This window comes from Cetorhinus maximus, chromosome 13, assembly GCF_964194155.1.
Source record: "Cetorhinus maximus chromosome 13, sCetMax3.hap1.1, whole genome shotgun sequence".
NCBI classification, from domain to species: Eukaryota; Metazoa; Chordata; class Chondrichthyes; order Lamniformes; family Cetorhinidae; genus Cetorhinus; species Cetorhinus maximus.
Genome location: NC_135891.1, coordinates 93,445,273 through 93,469,077, shown reverse-complemented (window position 1 = coordinate 93,469,077; position 23,805 = coordinate 93,445,273). Strand labels below are relative to the sequence as shown.

Genomic DNA, 23,805 nt, shown 5'->3' with positions numbered 1-23,805 from the left:
ATTTCAAACTCCTCTTCAGTAGGGGTACAATTCCCAGTCTCTCACTTTCTCTGGGTATAATTCTCCAGTCTCTCACTCTCTCTGTGTACAGTTCTCAATCTCTCTCCCTCTCTGCGTGTACAGTTCCCCAGAGTCTCAATATCTCTGTGTACATTTCCCCAGTGTCTCAGTCTCGCTGTGTGCAGTTCATCAGTGTCTCAATCTCTGTGTACAGTTCCCCAGAGTCTCAATCTCTCTGTGTACAGTTTGCCAGTCTGTCTCCCTCTTTCTGTGTACAGTTCCCCAATGTCTCAATCTCTCTGTGTACAGGTCAACGGTGTCTCAATCCCTCTGTGTATAGTTCCCCTGGTGTCTCACTCTCTCTCTCTCTGGAATGCAGTTCCCTTGTTCTCACCCTCTCTCTGTATAGTTTCCCTGGTCTCTCACTCTCTCTGGAATTTAGTCCCCCACTGATAACTATCAGAAATGGAATCTCTAGCAGATTTTGTTCCCCCTAACCCAATGGTACAGAGGTCAACTGCAACCCCTTAACACTGCCCCAACTAAGGTCAGATATCTCAACACAGACTGACTTTCTTATTCTGTACAATCACAGTACAAAGCAGGCTTACTCACTGGGTTTTTCAGATGATTCACCTTTTTATCTGGAATGAGTGGAAAGATCCCAAAATCCCACAGCAAGACCAGACTGATCCCCATTTTGTGCTGTTTACACAGGTTTAAACAACTGACCAAACTTTGCTGTCAAAATAGCAGTGAGGCTAGCAGCACTTGCTGTTATTTAAGAATAACTGGTGCAGCAAGTGTAAACAAGGAGCTAAGTGTAAAGAATCATAAGTTACTGTTCACATTTCGTCATTCCACTGTTCATGAAAACAGTGTCATGCCCTGAGCCTCCCAAGTTTTTTTGGGAACTCGTTGCAGCAACCCACCAAGGCTCCTTCGATAGCACCTTCCAAACCCGCAATCTCTACCACTGTTGTGAAAATATAATTATTTTTATCAGGTTATTGGAATTTATTGTAAAGTAGGAATAGCGGGGTCTGGATAGTGTGTGTGTGCGTCTTAATTGAATTAAAGACAGCTGATCTGATGGCTTTGATGTATCAGAAGAGAAGCTAGCTTTGAAATGCTGAATAAGTAAACATTGCTGAAGTTTTAGAATGTGAGGTGTAAAAGGAAAATTTGCATTTTGAGATAAACCAGAGTAGTCATGAATTTCAAAGAGAGGGTGAAATGTTACACTTAGCCAGAAGAAGCCAAATAGTGTGTTTATTTTTCCCAAAGCTTACTGATAAAATTGGTACTATGAAAGATTTTTATTATTAGAAAGGTAAAGTCCAAAGGCATATTGAAACAATGGGATTTACATTAAAAAGGGAGAAACATGTATAAAGGAGATGAGGTTATGTGTAAGGAAAGAAGGCATTTTAAGATCCAACAAGTGTGAAAAGCTTCCAGCCTCTGTGTACCAAGCTGCTGCCTACAGGAACTGAAGCTAAGAGAATTCTCTGTGAATATCCCTGTCCAGGGTAACATGTGCTTTGCCTGGGTCTGTTAAAATCTATTTTGCTTTTACTGTTGCCTTAACAGAGGTGTAACTGGGAGTTAGATTAATTAGGGGAGCTAAGAGTTATCATAGCAGTAATTTGTAGACCTATTCATGTGCTTAAAAAATATTTATTTTATTAATAAATGTTTAATTTAGTTTGGTGAAAAAAAACCTCTAAGACTCAGTGGACTTATTACTACTGAATTCAAGGCACGCATCACGAAATCAAAATATAAATTGCAAAACAGCTGTGGCAGTTGTTTCAAGTTTCCCTCTGGGATTTGAGCAGCTCAGCATTTACCATCTGCTGGGCCATAACACCACATCAAAGGAAAAGGGCAGCAGATGCATGGGAACGCCACCAACTGCAAGTACCCCACAAAACCACACATCACCCTAACTTGGAGCTATATCACCGTTCCTTCACTGTTGTTGGGTCAAAATAGTGGAACTCCCTCCCTAACAGCATAGTGGGTGTACCCACACCACAGGGACTGCAGCGGTTCAAGAAGGCATCACCTTCTCAAGGGCAATTAGGGATGGGCAATAAATGTTGGCCTAGCCAGTGACACCCACATCACGCAAAAGAATAAAAAGAATTTACTCATTAAATTCACCATAGAAAGTTAAGTCTTGTCATTATAAACAATGTGATAATGATTTATCACATCTTAATGATGTGATGTGTTACTTATTGACAATCAAACTCCCTGGTGAGTTTGACATTAAATTCGCCCAGTTATATGAACATTTCTCAGTCTTTTCACTTTATTTCCCGATCTTTATATCTCATTGGTAAAGGAATTACCCTGTTGCCCTGTTCATTCAAATCCCAGATGCCTTGTTTCTTTCCCTGTGCTGTTATCAACTCACACTTTCAGAAACTTAGTGGACAAAAATGTTTGAAGTCAAAAGGTTTCTTTATTCATTCACAGGACCTGGATGGTGGTGGCAAGACCAGATTTAATTGGCCACCTGTAATTACCCTTGAGAAGGTGGTGGTGAGCCACCTTCTTGAGCTGCTGCAGTCCATCTGGTGTAGGTACACCCACAGTGTCATTATGGAGGGAGTTCCAGGATTGTGACCCAACAGCGATGAAGGGACGGCAGATAATTCCAAGTCAGGGTGGTGTGTGACTTGGATGGGAATTTGGAGCTGCTGGTGTTCCCATGTGCCTGCTTCCCTTGTCCTTTGCTAGTTTGGAGAGTGTTATAGAAGAGGCCTTGTCGAGTTGCTGCAGTGCATCAGGTAGATGATGCACACTACTAGTCACGATGCACCAGTGGCGGAGGAAGTGAATGCTATGGGTAGTGGATGTGGTGCCAATCAAGTGGACTGCTTTCTGTTGAATGGTTTTGAGCTTCCTGAGTGTTGTTGGAGCTGCACTCATCCAAGCAAGTGGAGGGTATTTCATTGCACTCCTGACTTTTGCTCTGTAGATGGTGAAAAGGCTTTGGGGAGTCAGGAGGTGAGTTACTCGTCACAGAATTCCCAGCCTGTGACCTGTTCTTGTAGCCACAGTAGTTATTTGGCTGGTCCATTTCAATTTCTGGTCAATGGTGACCCTCAGCATGTTGATTGTGGGGAATTCCATGGTGGTAATACCAATGAACAGTCTGGTTAGTGAAGGTAGTTAGACTCTCTTTTGTTTGAGATGGTCTTGCCTGGCACTTGTGTGGCTTGAATGTTACTTGCCATTTATCATCACAAGATTGAATGTTGTTCAGGTCTTGCAGTATATGGGCACAGACTGCTTCAGCATCTGAGATATGCAAATGGTATTGAACATTGAGCAATCATCAGCAAACATCCCTACTTCTGGCGATATAATGATGGGGAGGTCATTGATGAAGCAGCTGAAAATGATTGGGCCTAGGACACAAAAGAGCTTTTCTTATTCTTTCATGGGACATGGGCATCACTGGCTAGGCCAGCATTTTTATTGCCCATCCCTAACTGCCCTTGAGAAAGTGGTGATGAGCTGCCTCTTGAACCGCTGCAGTCCTGCAGCTGTTCTGGGACTGAGATGACTGGGCTCCAATAACCACAACCATCTTCCTTTATGCTAGGTATGACTCCAACCAGTGGAGTTTCCCTCTGATTCCCATTGACTTCAATTTTACCAGGGCTCCTTGATGCCACACTCGGTCAAATTCTGCCTTGATGTCAAGAGCAGCCATTCTGACTTCTGAAATAAGCTCTTTTGTCCATGTTGGGACGAGGCTGCAATGATGCCTGGTCCTTGCAGAACCCAAACTGAGCATCAATGAACAGGTGATTGGTAAGTGCCGCTTGATAGCACTGTGCAGGATACATTCCATCACTTTGCTGATGATTGAGAGTAGAGTAATGGAGCGGTAATTGGTCAGATTTGTTCTGCTTTTTGTTGTTTGAGGGAGTTTGTGAAGTGTATATTAGCTGCCATGTTTCCTACATTAGAACAATGACTACAATTTTTAAAAAAAGTACTTTATTGGCTGGGAAGCACTTTGAGATGTCCAGTGATTGTGAAAAGTGCTACATAAATTGAAGTCTTTCTTTCTATCCCATTTGGCAAGGTGATAGTGCCATAGATGATGGATGGGCTTCACGAGATCTGTGCGATGATCTCTCCTACTAAACACACTAGTGACAGGTAGATTGGTGAGGAAGTGTTCAGGTAGGATTTTCCATCATGTTGGTTCTCTCACCCCTGCCATAGGCCCTATCAGGTAGCAAAGACCTCCAGAACTTGGCCAGCTTGGTCAGTAGTGTTGCTACCAACCCACTCTTGAAGTCCCCTACCTTCAGCGCCTTTTCTAAGTGGTGTTCAACATGGAGGAGCACCAATTTATCAGCTGAGGGAGGGAAGTAATGGTAATCAGCAGGAGGTTTCCTGGCCTGTGTTTGACCTGATGCTATGAGACGTCACGGGGTCCAGTGTCAATATTGAGAACTCAGAGGCCCACATGTTCCTGACTGTACACCACTGTGCCATCACTTCTGGTGGCTCTGTGGTGCCAGCGGGGCGGTTCATACCCAGGGATGGTGACATCTCGGGTGTTGGCTGAAAGGTATGATTTGGTATGACTATGCCAGGCTGTTGCTTGATAGACAGCGGGGCAGCTTCCTCAATCTTGGCACAAATCTGCAGATGTTAGGGGAACTCTGCAAGATGAGCTGAACTGCCTTTATCTCGTCCAAATTTGGAACCTAGGTTGATGCTGGATTGTCTGTCTGGTTTTATCCTTAGTATACTTCTGATTTGGTATAACTGAGTGGCTTACTGTGCCATTTCAGAGTCCTATTAAATTTGTATCTGCACAATTATGCTCTCTCAATGTTATCATCTCCCTGTAATGGTTATCATTGACATGAAGCAGTTAAGAGTCAACCACATTGTCAGGGGTCACACATAGGCCAGACAGGTAAAGAAGAGAGATTTTTTTCCCCAAAGGGCAATAGTGAAGCAGGTGGGTTTTATGACAAGCCAGCAGTTTCATGGTCCCATACTTGCTTTTTGATCCAATATTTATTAAACTGATTGAGTTTAAATTCCCAACTACTAGGATTTGAACGCATGCCTGAAGATCAACAGTGCAGTAATCTCTGGATTACTAGTCCAGTAACATAACCAGCCATACCCAGGGACAAGTCTAATTGATGGCAAATGCCATTCAAAAGCCTGTTAGAGCAGTTTTCGCCTCAAGGAAGCATCGGTACTTAGCTTGTTACATCAAGCAGGCCCTATAGGGGGCAGAGCAAACGCACAGTTTCCTGGGTCAGTTAACAATACGTCCAGACACAAATGTTACCACAACCTACAATAAATGCAGTGCATCTCTAATACTGCATGGTCCGCATGTGTCTGGACTTGTAAGTCCATTTAATAGGGTTTTAGCAATCAGTTATCAGCAGATAAATGGGGTTTCTGGAGGGCTGAAAGAGAAGAGGCGACGTGGAGATCAGCTGCCAAAAGTAACTTTGATTTGAAGAATTCAAATTGCTGTCTTAGCGTGTAGCTGAGCTGAGAAGGGTGCAGCCCAGGGAGGGACATAAATAGCAAAGAACGTCAGGGAGCAAAACTAAATCCTTCCAAATATTTTAACAAAACGTAAATGTCAAGGTTCAGGTATCGAGTGCAGTGACGTGACTTTTGACTGAACCAGATGTATAAATACGTTTTCCATTCTTACATCACAGGTAGTTTGTGAATAGTTATTAAAACAGTAATATCACTCTAACAGGAGTGTCACTCCATTCAGTGATAGGGTCCTTGGAATGCTTTTCAAAGTATATATCACACCACCTGAGGTGACTACAAGCAGGTTGTGACATAAAGGTGTGGGATCCTGCGGTTAATAAATGGTTGCAGGTTGTGCTCAAGATCTTCATAGTTCCGTTCAAGTTCGCGCTGATACTCAAGCTGCTCAGACGTGATCAGGCTTTTGTTTTTCTTCAAGGCATCCTCACACCTGTGATAGTCAGGAGAGAAAGGTAACTGTAATATAGGTCAGTCACAGGCCAGGCATCTACAATATTACAGTCAAGACATATACAAGTTCCTATACATGTTCTATCCTGAACATGTATACCTGTTCCTACAAGCAGCAATGAGATGAATGATCAACGAGACTACCAAAGCTGTTGGCTGAGAGCAAAGTGGACTCTCCTTCTGCAAATACAGACTAAAGCAATAAAATCCTGCAGGTGCTGGAAATCTGACACAGATTTGGAAGTGTACACAGTAGGTCAGAAATCAGCCCCTTGTGGAGGGAGTGAAAATCAGTTTCACAACCTTCTTCAGAACCGAGAGATAATTGTTGGACACAGACGGTATCAGAAAATGGATGGTGGGGGGTAAATATTAAAATCGGACAGAGAAAGCACAAGAATGAGCGGTGGAGTATTTGCTGGCAAATGAAACCGATCATTTCAGTCAAGTAACAGCAGCATTGAAGAAAGGACAAACCTGAATTTATATGGCATCTTTCATGACCTTAGAATTTTCTGATGTACTTACAAACAATGAAATACATTTAATAGGAACACGAAAAATTTACAGCACAGAAGGAGGCCATTGCTGTGCCAGGTGTACTTTTTTTATTCATTCATGGGATGTGGGCTTCGCTGGCTGGGCCAGCATTTATTGCCCATCCCTAATTGCTCTCGAGAAGGCGAATGTGAGCTGCCTTCTTGAACCGCTGCAGTCCACGTGGTGTAGGCACACCCACCGTGCTGTGCAGTGCCTAGCTCGATACCAGGTGGTCCGTCTGGTTCCATTCCTTTTAGACTTTTTAGCGGTTTGATACAACTGAGTGGCTTGCTAGACCATTTCAGAGCCCATTTAAGAGTCAACCACATTGCTGTGGGTCTGGAGTCATACATAGGCCAGACCAGGTATGGATGGCCAATTTCTTTCACTAAAAGGACATTAGTGAAATAGATGGGTTTTTTACAAAATGGCTTCATGGTCATCGTTAGACTTTTAATTCTAGACTTTTTTATTGAATTCAAATTTCACCATCTGCCGTGGTGGGATTTGAACCCAGTTCCCCAGAGCATTACCTTAGATCTCTGGATTACTAGTCCAGTGACAATACCACTACACCACCGTCTCCCCAAAAGAGATACCCAACCTAATCCCATTTTCCAGGTCTTGCTTGATACTCCTATAGGTTATAGCATTTCAAGTGCATATCCAAGTATTTTTTTTAAATACAAAGAGGGTTTCTGCCTATACCACCCTTTAAAGCAGCAAGTTCCAGACCCCCACCAATGTCTGGGTGAAAAAGTTACTCCTCAACTCCCCTCTAGCCTGGCTGCCAATGCCAGTTACTTTAAATCTACGTTCCCGCTTTTTGACTTCTCTTCTAAGGGAAATAGAACCTTCCTATCCACTCTATCCAGGCCCTTCACAATTTTATACGTCTCAGTTAAATCTCCCCTCAGCCTCCTCTGTTCCAAAGTAAACAACTCCAGACTATCCAATTTCTCCTCATGACTAAAATTTCTCCATTCCTGCCAGCATCCATGAAAGTGTTTTGAGGTATAGTCAATGTTGTAATGTAGGGAAATGTAGTAGCTAATTTTTAAACCGATGAGAAAAATAACCAGATAACACCACTTTTTGTGATGTTGGTTGAGATACGAGGGGAGATCCCCTGCTGTTTTTCAAATGGTGCCATGGGATCTTTTTTGTCCAACTGGTGATGCTTTGAATTGGTTTGGAAATTCTTATCTTTGTTTTCAAATCTCACTATTGTCTCACCCCTCCCTTATACGTGAAACCTCCTCCAGCCCTGCAGCCCTCCGACATCACTGCACTCCTCCAATTCTGGCCTCTTGACCATCCCCAACTTCCATCGCTCCACCATTGCTGCCTGTGCATTCAGCGCCAAGGGCTGAAGCTATGGAATTCCTTTCTGAAATCTTGTTGCCTTTCTACTTATCACTCCTCACTTAAGGTGTGCCTGAAAACCTACCTCATTGACCAAGTTTTAGTCACCTGTCCTAATGTCTCTTTACGTGGCTTCTGTGAAGTACCTTGAGATTTTTTACGATCCTAAAGGCACCATATAAATGGAAGTTTTTGTTGCTGGGTTTTAACATTTCACCTGAAAATGGCACCTCCAACAGTACAGCACCCCCTCAGCCTAATTAATGTGATCAAGGCTCCACAGCAGGCCTTAAACCCACTACCTTCTGGCTCAGAGGTGAGAGCACTGCCCACTGGGCCAAAGCTAACAATGAAAGCCCATTAGAGAAACAAAGGAAAGGTGAATATCTGATGGACACGGAGGCCTAGGTAAAATGAGTGCAATGGAAAATCTGGATACCAGGTTTGAGGTTAAAGCTGAAGGTACTGAAAAAGTACAGCAGGTTCCTTAGCACCATTCATTCTGACCCTGGATATCCTCAACCCTTCTGGGAAAGGGAGGTATCTGAGGCTGACCAGTGAAAAAGCAAGGTTTGGTAGAAAAACGTGTGTTTCATTAACCTCATCTTCAATGCAGAGAAGGGTGTGTGCCAACGTGATGTTTTATTCTGGGTATAATGTATATAAAGTTACTCAAGTTCCATGAGGAACTGGTGGTGTTTCAGTAGCTGTGTCTGAGTCACAGTTCTATAAATCAGAAAGTGTTGCTCACACACTGGATGTGGAGTTGACGTCATTAACCATCAGCTGGATGGAAGGGGTTCTTTACCTTTTCAGAAAGTCCTTGAAGCAGATTCGGAGTTTGTTGTGGTGTCGGAAAAGTTTTGGATCGTCAGGAATTTCAGACAAAAATACTTGAGCTACCTCTAGAGGACCCTGCAACAAAAGTCCACAAAATATTGGCTTTTAGCACTTGCTTTACCCATATCCATCCACAGTACTGCTGTGCGTGTTATACCCGTGTCCATCCACAGTACTGCTGTGTTATACCCGTGTCCATCCACAGTACTGCTGTGCGTGTTATACCCCTGTCCATCCACAGTACTGCTGTGTTATACCCGTGTCCATCCACAGTACTGCTGTGCATGTTATACCCCTGTCCATCCGCAGTACTGCTGTGCTATACCCGTGTCCATCCACAGTACTGCTGTGTGTGTTATACCCGTGTCCATCCACAGTACTGCTGTGTGTGTTATACCCATGTCCGTCCATCATCCTGTTCTGTGTGTATTCCCCTGGTCCACCAATTTCCTGCTGTGTGTGTGTTATACCTTGGTCCAAGCATGGTACGGCTCTGTGTTATACCTTGGTCTATTCATGGTATTGCTCTGTATGTTATACCCTGGTCCATCCCACACTGTATTGTGCCTTTTCGCCTGTGCGGGCGGGGGACAAGGGCGAGTAGGGAACTTCGCGCTTGCGTGCAAGTGAGCGCTTGAAAATCTCCGGGGCACAGACCATTTGCCTTCTCAATTTCCTGTTGAACTTGTATGTTAGCTTTTTTGATTCATGCACAAGGACCCCCAAATCCTCGGAGCTGCAGCTTTCTCCATTTAAATAATATTCAGCTCCTCTATTCTCTCTGCCAAAGTGCATAACCTCACATTTTCCGATGTTGTATTCCATCTTCCAAGCTTTTTCCTACTCACTTAACCTGTCTATATCCCTCTGTAGACTCCTTGTGTCACCCTCACCACTTGCCTTCCCACCTATTTTTGTGTCATCCATAAACTTGGCGATAGTACATTCACTTCCCTCATCTAAGTCATTAATATATATTGTAAATAATTGTGGCCCCAGCACTGATCCCTGTGGCACTCCACTAGTTACAGGTTGCCACCCTGAAAATGCCCCCCTTATCCCAACTCTCTGTCTTCTATTAGTTAGAAGGTGTTAATATATTTGCAAGTGCTTTTATTAGTCAGCCCAAAGCCTGCAACAGTGATGGATACCAGGTTTTGGATGCCCAACCCTGCCTCCCACAACCCTCCTCAGCACCCTCCCTCGCTCCACCCAGCTTTCCCCCAACTTCTCCCACCCCCCCACTCCCCCCAACCACATCCCCCACTCCTTCAGCAACCCCCCACCCCTCCCCACAGGATCCTGGAGTTTAACTAAGCTTCCTTGGTCTCACTTCCTTCAAACTCACCATTAGAGCAAACACAGCTGAACATATTCTTTGTATTTATGGTAAGGGGTTGTCTCTATTCCCATGACCTCTGCCCTGATCAATGCACAAACCTGATTGACGGTGGTGCCCACAGAACCCTGCAACACCATCTGCAGCATCTTCATGTTGGGTGGGTTTTCACTTGTTGCCTGTGCCAGCTCGTGTGTCTTCTTTTGCAAGTCCTCAATCACAGCTTCAATCGGTCTCAGGTTAATCTACAAAATATGGATTATTAGCTGGAATTGAATGAGTATGGGAGAGAGAGGGAGAGGGAGGGTGTGTATATAAGTGTGTGCATGTGTATATATGTGTATATGTATGTGTGTGTGTTCTGGGAAACTTGTAGTAAAATCACCTGGACAAATTCCAAACAGTTGTGTGTGTAAGTATATCACCAACCCCACATTCTCAACCCCACTGTGTGGGAGATTAGGTGACTCCAGCAGCACTATGCCCTGCCCGTTTCTACACAACAGTGGAAGCTGATGAGCCCGAACCCTCACTGGGCTCAAATCCTATGAGCCAGTGAGCAGGGTGGTCCAGGCTGAGAGAGTAGGGGGAAGCTCATCAGTCATGGTAAACTGAGCCATTTTAGTTAGTTAAACTCCAGCAGGACTCCTGGGGCGGGCAAGGTTGGACATCCGCGATCTGGTATCCGTCATTGTTACATACTTTGGACTGACTAATAAAAGCAATCATTTTGGATCCTACCAATGAATATATTAACATCTTCTACTTGTACACATCCCCTGTCTAAAGCCTTACATCCTGTTTTTGCCATACTTCTGTGCTAATTTTTTTCACTAACAATTCCAATGTCCACTTTTATAATAATAACTACTTATGTAAACATGTCACACTGTAAATGCACCTCCCTAGCACTGCAGTCTTGCGTCTCATAGTTTCCTTTGCTCCAAACAACTTTACTCCCAGATTGCTGCAAGCTTTGCTATTGAACTGTAAATAATTGAAAATTGCCAAGTACTCCCTCAATGCTAGGAGTGTCATCCTAGACTCGAAGTCTCACATGAACCAGAAAACCAAGCCAGATGAGGAAAAACTGAGAAGTGGGAACAGTAAAAGGGACAATCCAAAATAATGGATTTAAGTAGTTTCAACAACTTAAACGAATATTAACAGATTCAGTGGAACTTGCTGTTTTCAATGTTGTGTTATATTTCCAGTCCAGACGTGGTCTGCACTAAGATTCAGAGTTTGAAGGTTAGCTTCTCACCCGAGAGACAGATTATCAAGTGCAAGGTATCAGATTACCACCACCCACGGCAGCACAGGTACAGCAGACTGCTTCATTTCACTTGCATTATATTTTTCTCCTTGTCTGCTTTTGTCAGATAATTAGCAGCTAATCTACTTTCATACATGTGGTTTGTATTGAGTCTCCGTGTCATCCCTCCTCACTTTCATTGTGCAAGTTTTACTTTTTCACATGATTGCACTCTCTCCTGTTCCCCATTTAGTTCTCTCCACACACCATGTTTATCACTGGGTGATGATTCACTGGCACCTAGCCAAGAGCTCTTCTGGGTGGCCTGGCCAATACTTATCCCTCAACCAACAACACTGGAACTGGTCATCATCACTTTGCAGAGAGGAGAGGAAAGGGAAGGGGTCCAGCCTGGTTGCAGTGGGGAGAGGAGAGGAAAGGGAAGGGGTCCAGCTTGGGTTTACAGTGACATGCAGTTTAATGCTTCCGCTCCTCCTGGCTTCAAAGAAACGAAATGATCAAAAGGTCTCCCTACTTTTTGGGGGCCTGCTGGTTAGGCTGCTGTAGACCTGAAAAAACGTGTACACACAGGCTCCACCCATTTAACAACAAATTTTGTATCGCGCTCCTGCAGGTGCCGTTAGGACCCTGATTGGCACACATGCAATATCTAATATCTTTTTTGAGGCAGGGCCCTGGACATGTAGAAGTTGCCAGCTTTCCATTTGGCAGCTGCTGCAATATCAAGGCAGACCACAACCTGATATTCACCACCAAAATGTTGGTGCCCCACTGTCCAAAATCTGGTGGAAACCAACTCAATTCCCATCCCCCCATTCCGGCCTCTTTAAAAGAAGTTAAGTTTGTTCTATTTACTATTCCTCCAGCTACCCACTTTGGGGTAGACAAATTGCTTTTGGTAACAATAATCATCTCTTAATATGATAAACATGTGTGCCTTAATTGACGATTGCCAGAATAGCAGTGTAGCTCAGGGGAACAGACTGTACCAATTGGACTGTAAGTGAAAGATGTCTCTAGCAGAGTCTGGAAAAAGGGAGCTGGGCTGAGTAGTGCTTCAGTGATAGTGTCTCTTTAACTGTAAAGCATTAGGATTACGCAATCAATATGATTCTAGGAACAGGCTGTACTGTCCACTCCCACTCTTGCTCATTCTGATGACACAAAAATAATTTCAAACTTCCCTTTCCAGGGTCTTTCAGACTCAATCACCAGTGAAGATGATTGCGGACCGTGTCATGCACATTCTGACCAGTTCTATCTTTATATATCAATCAGGTCTTAAAACGGGCTTAGAACCTTGATTTGAATATTAAGAGGGTCACACTGCCTGTAGAGGCAGGTGCTTCAGCCCCCCTGATGAATTTAGCAAAGGACTGTTTGTTGGTGTTAACCGAGGGGGAAATCTACTGACCCCCACACCACCCCAAGCCCCACCCACCACCCCCCTCCCCCCATGTTGAGGCCATTACCAATTTTAGCAAGTAAATATTGGCGTCATATGGCGTAGATGGATTTTCAGAAGGGATTCGATAATGGGTCTCAGAAGAGGTTTGTTATAAAGAAATTCAGGGGTCTGCTCGAAGAGGAAATGTAGCAGTATGGATGGGAAGTTGGTTGAAGGATAGGAAACAGAATTAGGGCGAATGGGTGCTGCTGACATTGGAGGAATGTTCAAACTGTCGCCCCTGGGTCCACTTTTGTTCCCTGGGTAGTTCAGACTTGAAGATGGGAAGCACAGTACTGAAACTTGATGAGAAGATGAAAGTAGGAGGGCTGATAATTAGTGAGGAGGACTGTAAAAGACTGAAGAAAAACATAAGATAGCTTTGTGGAATGACCACGCAGTGACAAATGGGGTAATTGTGAAACAATGTGCTTTGGGAGGGAAAGTATGAAATGGGATTTTACACTCAAAGGGGACAATTTTTTCCCCGTCGGGTGGGCTGGGCGGGAGCGGGCGCGCAGCCGATCGCCGCCCGTGATCAGCTGAGTGCTGCCATTTTGCATGGGCAGGCCTTAAGTGGCACGCTACCTGTGTGGGCGGGGGGAGGAGGGAGAGTCGGGGCCTGCGCTCTTTCGCATACAGCGCAAGAATCTCCTTGAGGCACAGAGCTGCCTCACGGTGATTAAGAAAAGTCATAAAAATGTGAAAAATAAAAAAAATGATTCAGACATGTCCCCTCGTGACATTGTCACATGAGCTGGGACATGTTTATGAATGTACATGAAACATTTTATTAAATTAATAAACCCTTCACGAAACCTCATCCCGCCTGTGGATGCAGTTCCATGAAAAATGCGAAGGCCGCCTGGGCTCTTCACCTGCCCATCAACGTTAAGGTTGGACAGGCAGCTGTGACAAGTACCTCAATTAGTTTAATAGTGGCCTTAATAGGCTTTTGACAGTTCAGCAGGCGCGCAGCCGACTCGGGTGTGCGCCCGCCGAACTGAAGATCGGAATGACGTGCGGTGATGTCAGGGCACACACCTGACGTCGCCACATGTCATTTTACGCGTCAGCATACGGGGCCCGCTCCTGCACGCGAACAGAAGATTCAGGCCAATGTGAAGATACTGCAGGGTGTGAATGAACAGACATATGGAGATAAAAAAAAACTAAAAAACAAAAAACTACTGCGGATGCTGGAAATCCAAAACAAAACAGAATTATCTGGAAAAACTCAGCTGGTCTGGCAGCATCGGCGGAGAAGAAAAGAGTTATTTTTATACTTTCTGAGACGTTTCGAGTCCTCATGACCCTTCAACAGAACTGAGTAATATTAGGAGAGGGATGAAATATAAGCTGGTTTAAGGTGGGGGGGTGCGGGGAGAGAAGTTGGTGGGGGGGGTGGGGGAGCTGGTTGTAGGGACAAGCAAGCAGTGATAGGAGCAGATAATCAAAAGATGTCACAGACAAAGGAACAAAGAGGTGTTGAAGGTGGTGATATTATCTAAGAGAATGTGCTAATTAGAGGTTGAAATACATAACATAATGGAAGTACAAACAACTAATAAAATCATTTAAAAAAACCAACAGCATTTTGGGTTTACCAATACAAAAGCAAAATACTACAGATGCTGGAAATCTGAAATAAAACCAGAAAGTGCTGGAAATACTCAGATGGTCTGGCAGCATTTGTAGAGAGTGAAACAGAGGTAATGACCTTTCATCTGATGCTTCCAGATCTGCTGAGTGTTTCCCATACTTTGTGTTGTATAAAGGGTGAAGAGTAAAGAGGTAATGATGAATTTGCACAAGGTATTAGACCGTGCATAGACTGGGATGTCCCGTCTTAGAAAAGGCATTAACGTCACGGGGAACAGATAGCAGAGTTCACCAAGGTGATGCCAGAAATGGACAGCTATGGCAATGAGGACAGACTTGAGACACTGGCATTATTCCACAGGAATAGAGAAGATTAAGATTTAAGAGAGGATTATATAATTCTGAAGGGTTTTGCTAGAATAGGGAAAAACCATTTCTTTTATAAGAACAAAATATTGCAGATACTAGAAATTTGAAATAAAAGCAAAAAGAAAATGCTTGAAATGCTCATCAGTTCAGGCAGTGTCTGTGGAGAGAAACAGAATTGATGTTTCAGATCACAGCGACTTTTCATCAGACCACATCTTATAATAATTGGGAAGTCAATGATGAATGATTATTAACTTAAAATTGCGAAAGGAGTGGGGACAGAGGTTAAGCTGACAGTGCTTTGCCACATGATGTAATTGAGGTAATTGCATCTTTTAAGGAAAAATGTGACGAGGAGAGAACAGGGCAGCAGAATTAGGTTTTCAATATTCAAGTGTTGAACCAGCACAAGGCCTCCTACTCTCTGAAATTGGTTTCACAATTAAAATTCCTAAACTTAAACAGTTTTCCAACAGCACCTATATACAGCAATTCTGCACTTCAAGCAGTTTCATATACTGGTGGCTTGGTTGCTGGTTGCGTGGCCTATCCTATCTAGACAGGTAGTTTTACTCTGCTACTTGCTTCAAACTGGTTTATTAACACTATATATAAGATGTGTTCCAGAGTAGTAGATGTGTCTCTCATGAGTACAGTCTATGTCTAATACATGACTGATGTCACTGTTACATCATGTTTGCATCACTTTTTACCATAATTATTCTATTAACCCATTACACTACAGCTCATTCCAAGTATAATGTCAACTTAATAATTATGTTAAACTATGTACATTGCTTTTCTGTAACTCCCTTTTACTGCTACAGAATCTACCCAAATCCTACTCCTCCCTACCCCTACCACCATTCCCACCCCCCAGTCACTGTTATGAGGGATTCAATCACCCACAGTGTTCACGGCTTTCTGAAAAGATGTCTTGGACACATGCAGGCCTTCCTCCCTCCCTTGGAGAACATCGTCATCAGCAAAATGAAAGAGCAGCTTTGTAGGACTGCTGGTAATCAATATGTAGACTTCAGGGCCGCTGAACAGTATGCACCGTGGTACCTTTTCAAAGAAAAACTGATCCAAGAGAGAAGACTGAAGAACATCAACACCTGGACTCTCTTGAGCTAGAAAAGAAGAAATTAGGACTCGCTCAGGAATCCTCCGCTGCCCCCACCTCCCCCTGCAAACACACTGGGGAAAGACCTGAGAAGATGAAGGATCTTCAGTTCCAATGAAGACTTTCACAGCCGCATCATTGACTGCTTCAATGAGGATGAAAAATGTTTCGAAGATCTGAGATTCTAATGAATCTGGACTACGAGAAGGAGAATGATGACATTCCTGTAGGCATTGCAGGAAACAAAGAGATGATTTATGATGACATTTTGGAAAGGATGTTCACTTTCTGTAGGCTGGGTAACATTGCCACACTTTCCTCTGTGTAAGTCTACTCCACCATGGGCAATGGGAAGAATTTTTTTAGGATGAGAAGATATGACAACACCGCGTTCTACAATGGGATGTATCGCTAAGACAATATGAAGATGGATTTCCTGTATGAGATTTTGAAGCTGCAGAAGCTCGAAAAAGTCGACTTTGGCTTCTGTGCTGAAGGACAGCTTTAGCGGGAGGAAGATTTTCAGCTGAGACTGAAGTGTGGGCATCAACTTACTTTCACCCAAGGTAACAGGCTGTACCAACTCTCCTGGCAGTGTGATCATCTATAGAATCAAGCATGGAATCAGGCATTTTGTTCTCCCTGGATAACTCTTCATGGTTAACCAGTGATATACAAGGCATTACATTGGTAGGTTCAGTGAGACAAAGATCTGAATGCTGCTCTGCCGTAGTAAACATAGCTGACTCTTCAATAAAAAAAGAAGCAACAGAGACTTCATATGGTTCTGCTGTAGATTCGAATAGCGTGCCAACCTCTAGGACATTGTCTTCCAATGGATCATGCGGTGCTACATCAGCTTCTTTCTCATTACATTCTTCTGGAAAGAGCCAACCCAGGTCCAAAAGGTCTTCTTTCAGATGGTCACTGACTGCCGCAGTGCCTTCTGTGTCCGCATTCTCTGGGCCAACTTTGGAAAGAATGGAGGGATTCACAATCTCAATCTCCGTCCGGGGTCTAGTGGGTGGTGTCTCTGTGATGGAGAGTGAATCACTGCTCAGTGAATGAACCTCACCAGCCGCTGCAGGTTGAAAATCCACTGGTTCTATATATAACTTCGGAAATTCTTCCAAAAAAGGCATCGAGTTGCAAGTCAGCACCTGTTTTTTCCAGAATACCTAGTAGTATACCAACATCCCCACTCTACAAGGATATGCATTGATTGTGAATAACATAGAGGGAATCAATGATCTGTTGCTCCTTGTAGTGACAAGTGGTAATTAGCCGACCGTTTGATGGAAGGCTTCTGCCACCTGGACCTTGCAATTTAATATCTGAAGAATGGAGGAGCATTGACACCAGCTCATGTCAATTTTAAAGTCGGTGTCAAAGCCTTTAACTTCCACTGTAACTGACCAATAGTCTTGATTAAGACCACTTCCCCTAGAAACTCAGTAATTTGAAATTATTTCCAATTTCTTGGAGGGTGTATATTTCATATATATTCTCTTGTCTTCTTCCTCTATTAAAATTGTTGGACTTACAGAAGTGCTTGAAATGTCCAGCCTTCCTGCACTGGAAACACTATGCTCCTCCTGCTGGGCAACCTTAGCGCCTGTGTTGTTTCATTGCACTGCAGCATAAGTATCTCAAGATGGCAGCTGTGGCTATTTCCGCCCTTTCACCCGTTTTGGCGGGCTTTTGAATGGGTGGGGCTGTCGGCCTTGGGCCTACCCAGTTAATGGAGTCATCTAAAGCCTCAGAGTTGCGATAGATTTTCACCAAGTTTATCTCGGAGTTCGGCCTGCCTTGCGTATTGAACCGTTTGATCCAGAGTGAGGTTGTCCTTCATCTGTAAAAAGAAATCCGAGAGCTTTTCATCACGGGCACCGATGACAATGCGGTTGTGAGTACATTCATCTTTCGAAGATGATATAGGTTAGTAAGAAATAATTTGATTGATCCCCTGGTCTTTGGGATCTTTGATTAAAGCACACTCACTCAATTACGAGGTTTCATTTCAGGCTAAAATACGTGTTGAAGACTTTAAGGATGTTGTCAATGGAGGTCTCTTCCACCCCTTGTCACAAGCGGCAATTGCTGACAACTAGTCCTACAGCATAAAGGAATGAACAGACCTGGTGCTTCTGCTTTTTAGCACAAAGGCACAATGCTGTCCGATATTGGAGGAAGTGTTTCTAACTCCCATTTTTGGCCTCCCTGTGGGCCCTCGAGGCTTTTGAACAGGCAGGGTAGGAGCAGTGGCTGCTTACCAGGTACTGAGATCATTACTGCTTTTCAGTTTGCCTCGTTCTTAGGTAGGTTTGTAGATTCTTCCTTCTACCAGGTTTTCTTGCATTTTCTTGCCGTGGTATCCCATCAATGGCACCAACCCTTCTACAGATTGGTGCCACCACCGCTCTTGCCATGTTTCATATACTGGTGGTTTGGTTGCTGGTTGCATGGTCTACCTTATCTAGAGAGATTGTAGTCTTACTCTGGTACTTGCTTCAAACTGATATATTACCACTGTATATAAGATAGATTACAGAGTAGATATGTCTCTCATGAGTGCAGACTGTTCCATCTTCTCTCCTGAGTGTCTAGCACATGGCTGCTGATGTCACTGTTAACTCATGGTTTACATCATTCATTACCATAACTATCATAACTATTCTATTAACCCATTACACTACACAATCTTCTTCCCTTCAATTGGATTCTTGTTTCAATGGGGTATTTTGCTGCTGCTGTCACACTTTCTGTTGCTGTTGTTAGACAATGAAAGACTGGAAGCTTCTCAAAGTTATACTGCATCTATCAACTGTGCCTGTTTATCCAGTAAATGGTGTTGGTGAGCTGATTTATGACAAGCAATGCATATCCTATTGAATAGACATCTGTATTTGGAGGTTCTGGACGAGGAAGGACAGTGGACACATGCCAGGCAGATGCTTTGACACCTTAAATACTTAGTTTTGAATTGCTTCAGTAATGAGCTACCACAGACACAATGGACTGAATGGCCCCCTCTCTGTAAAGTTCTATGGTTCCAGAGTTTTATAATGAGCGAAAGCTTTTACATTCTGAGGATTATCCCTTGGATGTGATATTTCTTTGTAGTTATTTATGTGGAATCCACAAGGCACAGTGAGGTACAACTGAGTCGGAAAGTTGTGGTACTTCAGATGGTGAATCAGTTTATTCAGCACTTACAGACACTATAGGTGGAAGTGAAAGTTTTCTGAGCTGCTACAGCACAATTATATCCTGAACTGTTAATATTTCTGCTTGATGCACTTCTCTTTATTCCTTTAAGAAACTCTTTAAACCTACCTCTCTGAGCAGGCTGTTGGTCACCTGTCCTAATGGCTTTTTCTTTGGCTTAGTGTCAATTTTTCTCTGTTTGCACTACTCTGAAGTGCTTTGGGACATTTTACCAAGTTCAAATAAATACACACACCCATATAAAACATAAATACACAGTGTTACAAGTACAAACACACGTATGGACACGCACAAATAAATAGTTCATATAAACATAAACATCCATTTAACACATCAATATAAATACATTAACATAATCATACATTCATAGAAATACAAAAAGTGCCCATATAAACTTATATTAGATTTTCTTTATGATTTCAAACTTTTTGACTTGGTAATATTTACTTCCTATTTCACTTCCTTAGTCAATTACTGAACACATATCCACCCCAAATATTCTTGCAAGAACTATTCTCATTTTGCTCACTATTCCAAGGACTGGTCCATTGTTTTATCTGGTGAAATATACCACTTGCTATGAAGATGTGCTTTTATCAAATATTGATTTTTTAATTAATCAGCTGGAGGCCGGAATTGGACTTTTTAAAACAGACTTTGTTGAAACTGAAACTTTAAATCATAGCAAGATGGCCAACACTAATTTACATTACAATATATTTCACATTCCAATCCTATGGATAGGAAACAGCAAGTCTTAAAAACTTGCACCGTTGCACGCTCCCACCTCCCAACCCCTCCCCGGGGACCATGAAAGACCTTCCTTCCTGCCCTATTGACAAGATATTTATCAAAATCACTGTAACTCTTTCGAGTTATCAACAGTCACAGATTGTAACTCTTTCGAGCACATTCACAGTTCTTGGTTTCCGGGAATGGGACATGAACCACAACCTTCTGATTCAAAGGCGAGGGTGCTATGAACTGAGCCACAGCTGACACCTCCCATTCAAAATCACTGTATTCAACAGCTGAAGACAAACCATTAAAAGGTTAATTGCTTGGACACAAGACCTTGATTTTTAAGATAGCTCTCCAGGTGAGCTAATCTCGTTACAATTGGAATCTACAACTATGTTTGAATTACTGGCACTTTGAGAGGGGAAGAGATCACATGACCAGCCAAGTCTTTTGTATGGTTTAAGGACATGGGTTTCTGAGCAGAACAGAACTAGCAGCTGATCTAAGTGGAGTTCATGCCGCTCTCTCTTTTACAAGCTTGAACCCTGTATACTCATTTGACTTTCTCTCCATTCTGCAGTAGACAGAGATTTCTTTAAAAAAAATCAACTCCACAGTAGTATCTCCAGGAAGACAGAAAGACCAGCTACAGCTTTAAATTACCTCAGGACTGAAGGCAAGACAACTGGATTCAGCCTGCAGCCAGCAGATACTCCAAGTTGTGAAGTGTGAACTTCTTTTATTTCTTATGGACTATAATGTTGCCGAATATATCCTCCCCTACTCTGTAACCTGTACTGGTGCACGTGAACTCCGAGTGTGCGCGGAAGTCAGGGCGTGTTTTTATTACTTTTTTACCCAGGTCAGTTTTAACATAATAAAACTAACATTTCTGTGCTAAGGAAACCTGAAGAAAACCTATCTGACTAGTTATTTTATGATCACAGCACATTAAGTTTAAGTTCACACTGAATTGACAAAGATATCCTTATCCAAAACAAGAGCAAACCTGATGCAGTCAAACAAGGAGAGGGAAAAGAGGGGAGGCCATTCGCCACCTCCACACCTGGTCTTAACACACTCAAAATCTATCTACTAATATTTTACAGCAATACTGAAAATCCTTTCTTTAAAACTTCATTTTTAATTTTTCTTCTGACACCAAGCACACTTGACCATGATGGGCACTTCAGTAAATCATATCTGCATTTAATTTGCACCTTGTCACATTTAAAAATCTGGTGTTGCTTCACAAACAATTAATTAGACTGAAGCGTAATGACTGTTGTTATGGAGCAAACACATCAGTTAACGAGCACACAGTAAGATCCCACATATAGCAATAGAATTCGGTAGGGATGGTTAAGGGAGGAATGTAGACCAGGAGCCAGCTCTACCAATACTGCCAAGGGATCTTTAATATCCACTTGGACCACCTGAACAGGTAGATGCTTTAATGTCTCATTCAAAAGATGGCATCCCTGGGGGTGTAGCACTCTCTCAGGGCTACATGAGAATATCAGCCTCATTATTAGCTCAAGTCCTAGTGTGGTTAGAAATTATTTCGGAGACAGGAAACGGAGAGTAGGGATAAAAAGTACATTCTTTGATTGTCGAGAGTGACAAGTGATGTTCCATAGGGAATTGTAATAGATTCTCAGCTTTTCATCATATTTATCCATGACTTGGTGATGGGATAGAGAATTATAGCTCCAGGTTTGCAGAAGACACTAACTTGAAGGGACAGTAAGTAGTGTAGATGGGAATAGGAAGTTACAAACAGACAGAATCAGTGAGTAGGCAAAACTGCGAATGAAATTCAATGTGAGAAAGTGTGAGGCAATCCACTTTGGATCCAATAAGGACAAATCAGAGAATTTTCTAAATAGTAACAAACTGTAGAGGAGCAAAGTGATTTAAATGTTCCTCTGTATGAATCAGTAAAAGCTCATGTGTAGCTACAAAGTGTAATCAGAAAGGCGAATGGAAAGTTGGCTTTTATGTAAGGATGCCAGGAATACAAATGGCATTAAATGATGCATCTGTTGTACAAAGCATTAGTCAAATTCTATCTGAAGTATCACATTCGGTTCTGGCCACTGACCCTGGGCAACTATTTGAGAAAGGATCTAGTGGCTTTGCAGGGCTGATAGCGGAGATTCATCAGATTAATATCAGGCTTCAAGGTTTAAATTATTAGAACACATTGCATAAACGTGGCTTGTATTCCCTTGGAAATAGAAGACTGGGCTGTTTGAAATGTTAAAAAGGTTTGATAGGGTGTTTACTGTTGTAACGTTGTTTGGTGTCTCATTAAGAGGTCTGGAGGCTTGTATGGCTGAACATAGCAGCTCATTGGTATCCCGTAACTATATACATCTCCAAGATACAGCCCTGCATGGGTGCTGTCATGGTACTGGCTCCTTCCAGATTCTACTACACACAATCCACCATCATGTGACTCTGCATCATACTGTGGGTGGTACTGTTCTCCAGTCCCACATTAACCCTTGCTAACCTGAACATCTTTATACTACACCACCCCACCCCAGTCCTTACCCAAATATATTTACAATACAATCTTCTGTACTTGCTACACCTTCTCCACCACCCCGAACTCCCCCCATGCACAACACCCCACACCGTGCAAACACCCCCCCCACCCCCCTTACACATCTCTGACTTAATAAATTCAGATGGTCTTGGAGCTTGACAATTCTTCCAGATCTTGTTCTGTCATGTTTGGAGGGATGGTAGTCTCAGTTGTTTTGGGTTGACTTTGTCAGTTTGGCATTGATATTGTAGTATTCTGTGCTTCTGGCACTTTGGTGTCACTACTTGATTCGCTTTTTGTGCTCGAGTTGCGCTTGTCTTAATTGATAATCCATCTGCTTTGTTCGGACACTGTGGGTTTGTCCTATTCCTCCCAGAGGGAATGTTCACTCCATTCATTTCTAGAGTGGACTCAGATTTTCTTTTTCCGTGGGGTCCATGCTCTACCTGGATGTTGATATTTCAAAATTGAAACCTTCATTTCCACTGAGTTTCTGAATTATCTGCTTTTAAAGTCTGGATTTGCTCTTCCATACTACACATCTCATCTTTAATGTTCTTAAGATTAGATCGAAGTTCAAGAATTTAATAAGTTTTGGCTGTTAATTCTGCATTCAACCAACTGCTCCAATTCATCAGTAATTCCTTTTCCTCAGTCAGGCATTTTTCATGATACTTAATAGATACTTCTGATGCTTGAAGTTCATCCGGTTCTAAATTTCATCAGCAAACTCATCTTCCGTCCGTGAAAGTTGGTTCTCTACATTGAGCAGTTTTTCCTTAGCAGAGCCTAATTCCTGTGTGCTATCCTTCAAGCTCACATTCTTTAATTTTACTTCTGCTAGTTGTTTCTGAGGTTCTTCATGCTCCCTGGTGACAACTTCTACTTTCTCTTTTTCTTGACATTCTAGGTTCTTGATTTTCATTTCAGCCATGTCATTTTTCAACAGCTCAATGGTTCCCAGCAGGTTTGAGGTATCCAGTGCTTTGCTCTCTAGTTCCTTGAGCTTCAGCATCGGATTTGCATTTTCCAATCCTATTTCTTTCTTTTCTTTCTCCATCTGCCCCAGAGCTTTGTCCTTGTCCTTCATTTTGATTTCACTGTTGGCCAGGCAAAGTCTTAACTTGTTTCAGTTCTGTAATTGTGCTACTCATGCCTTCATTATCTACTCGCAGTTTGGGAAGCTCTACAGCTTTTCCTATCAATGCCACCTCTTTCCCATTCAGCTGGTTATTCAGCTCTTCAGTCTCTTTCTTGTACCCCATGGCTTCCACCTGGAATACTGAACATTGCTGAGTCTTCTCTGCCAACTGGTTCTTCGGTTTTCTCAGAGTGACATTAAATTCATTTT

At 42.9% G+C, this 23,805-nt stretch overlaps 1 protein-coding gene across 6 annotated transcripts in view; it reads right to left on the bottom strand.

The window, feature by feature from the left end:
• Nucleotides 1–4,422: 4,422 nt before the first annotated feature.
• Nucleotides 4,423–23,805, bottom strand: part of LOC144688839 (dedicator of cytokinesis protein 7-like) — a 207,841-nt gene continuing 188,458 nt past the window's right edge. For 5 of the 6 annotated variants that reach the window (XM_078555826.1, XM_078555828.1, XM_078555827.1 and 2 more), the window contains 3 exons: nucleotides 10,213–10,356; nucleotides 8,741–8,847; nucleotides 4,423–6,007 (listed from right to left, as the gene is read on the bottom strand). In XM_078555826.1, the coding sequence (XP_078411952.1) occupies nucleotides 5,851–6,007; nucleotides 8,741–8,847; nucleotides 10,213–10,356 (408 nt within the window). In that variant the 3' untranslated portion in view covers nucleotides 4,423–5,850. Of the gene's footprint in view, nucleotides 6,008–8,740; nucleotides 8,848–10,212; nucleotides 10,357–20,174; nucleotides 21,631–23,805 lie in introns of those variants that run through there. The other variant, XM_078555830.1, reaches the window with a different exon arrangement.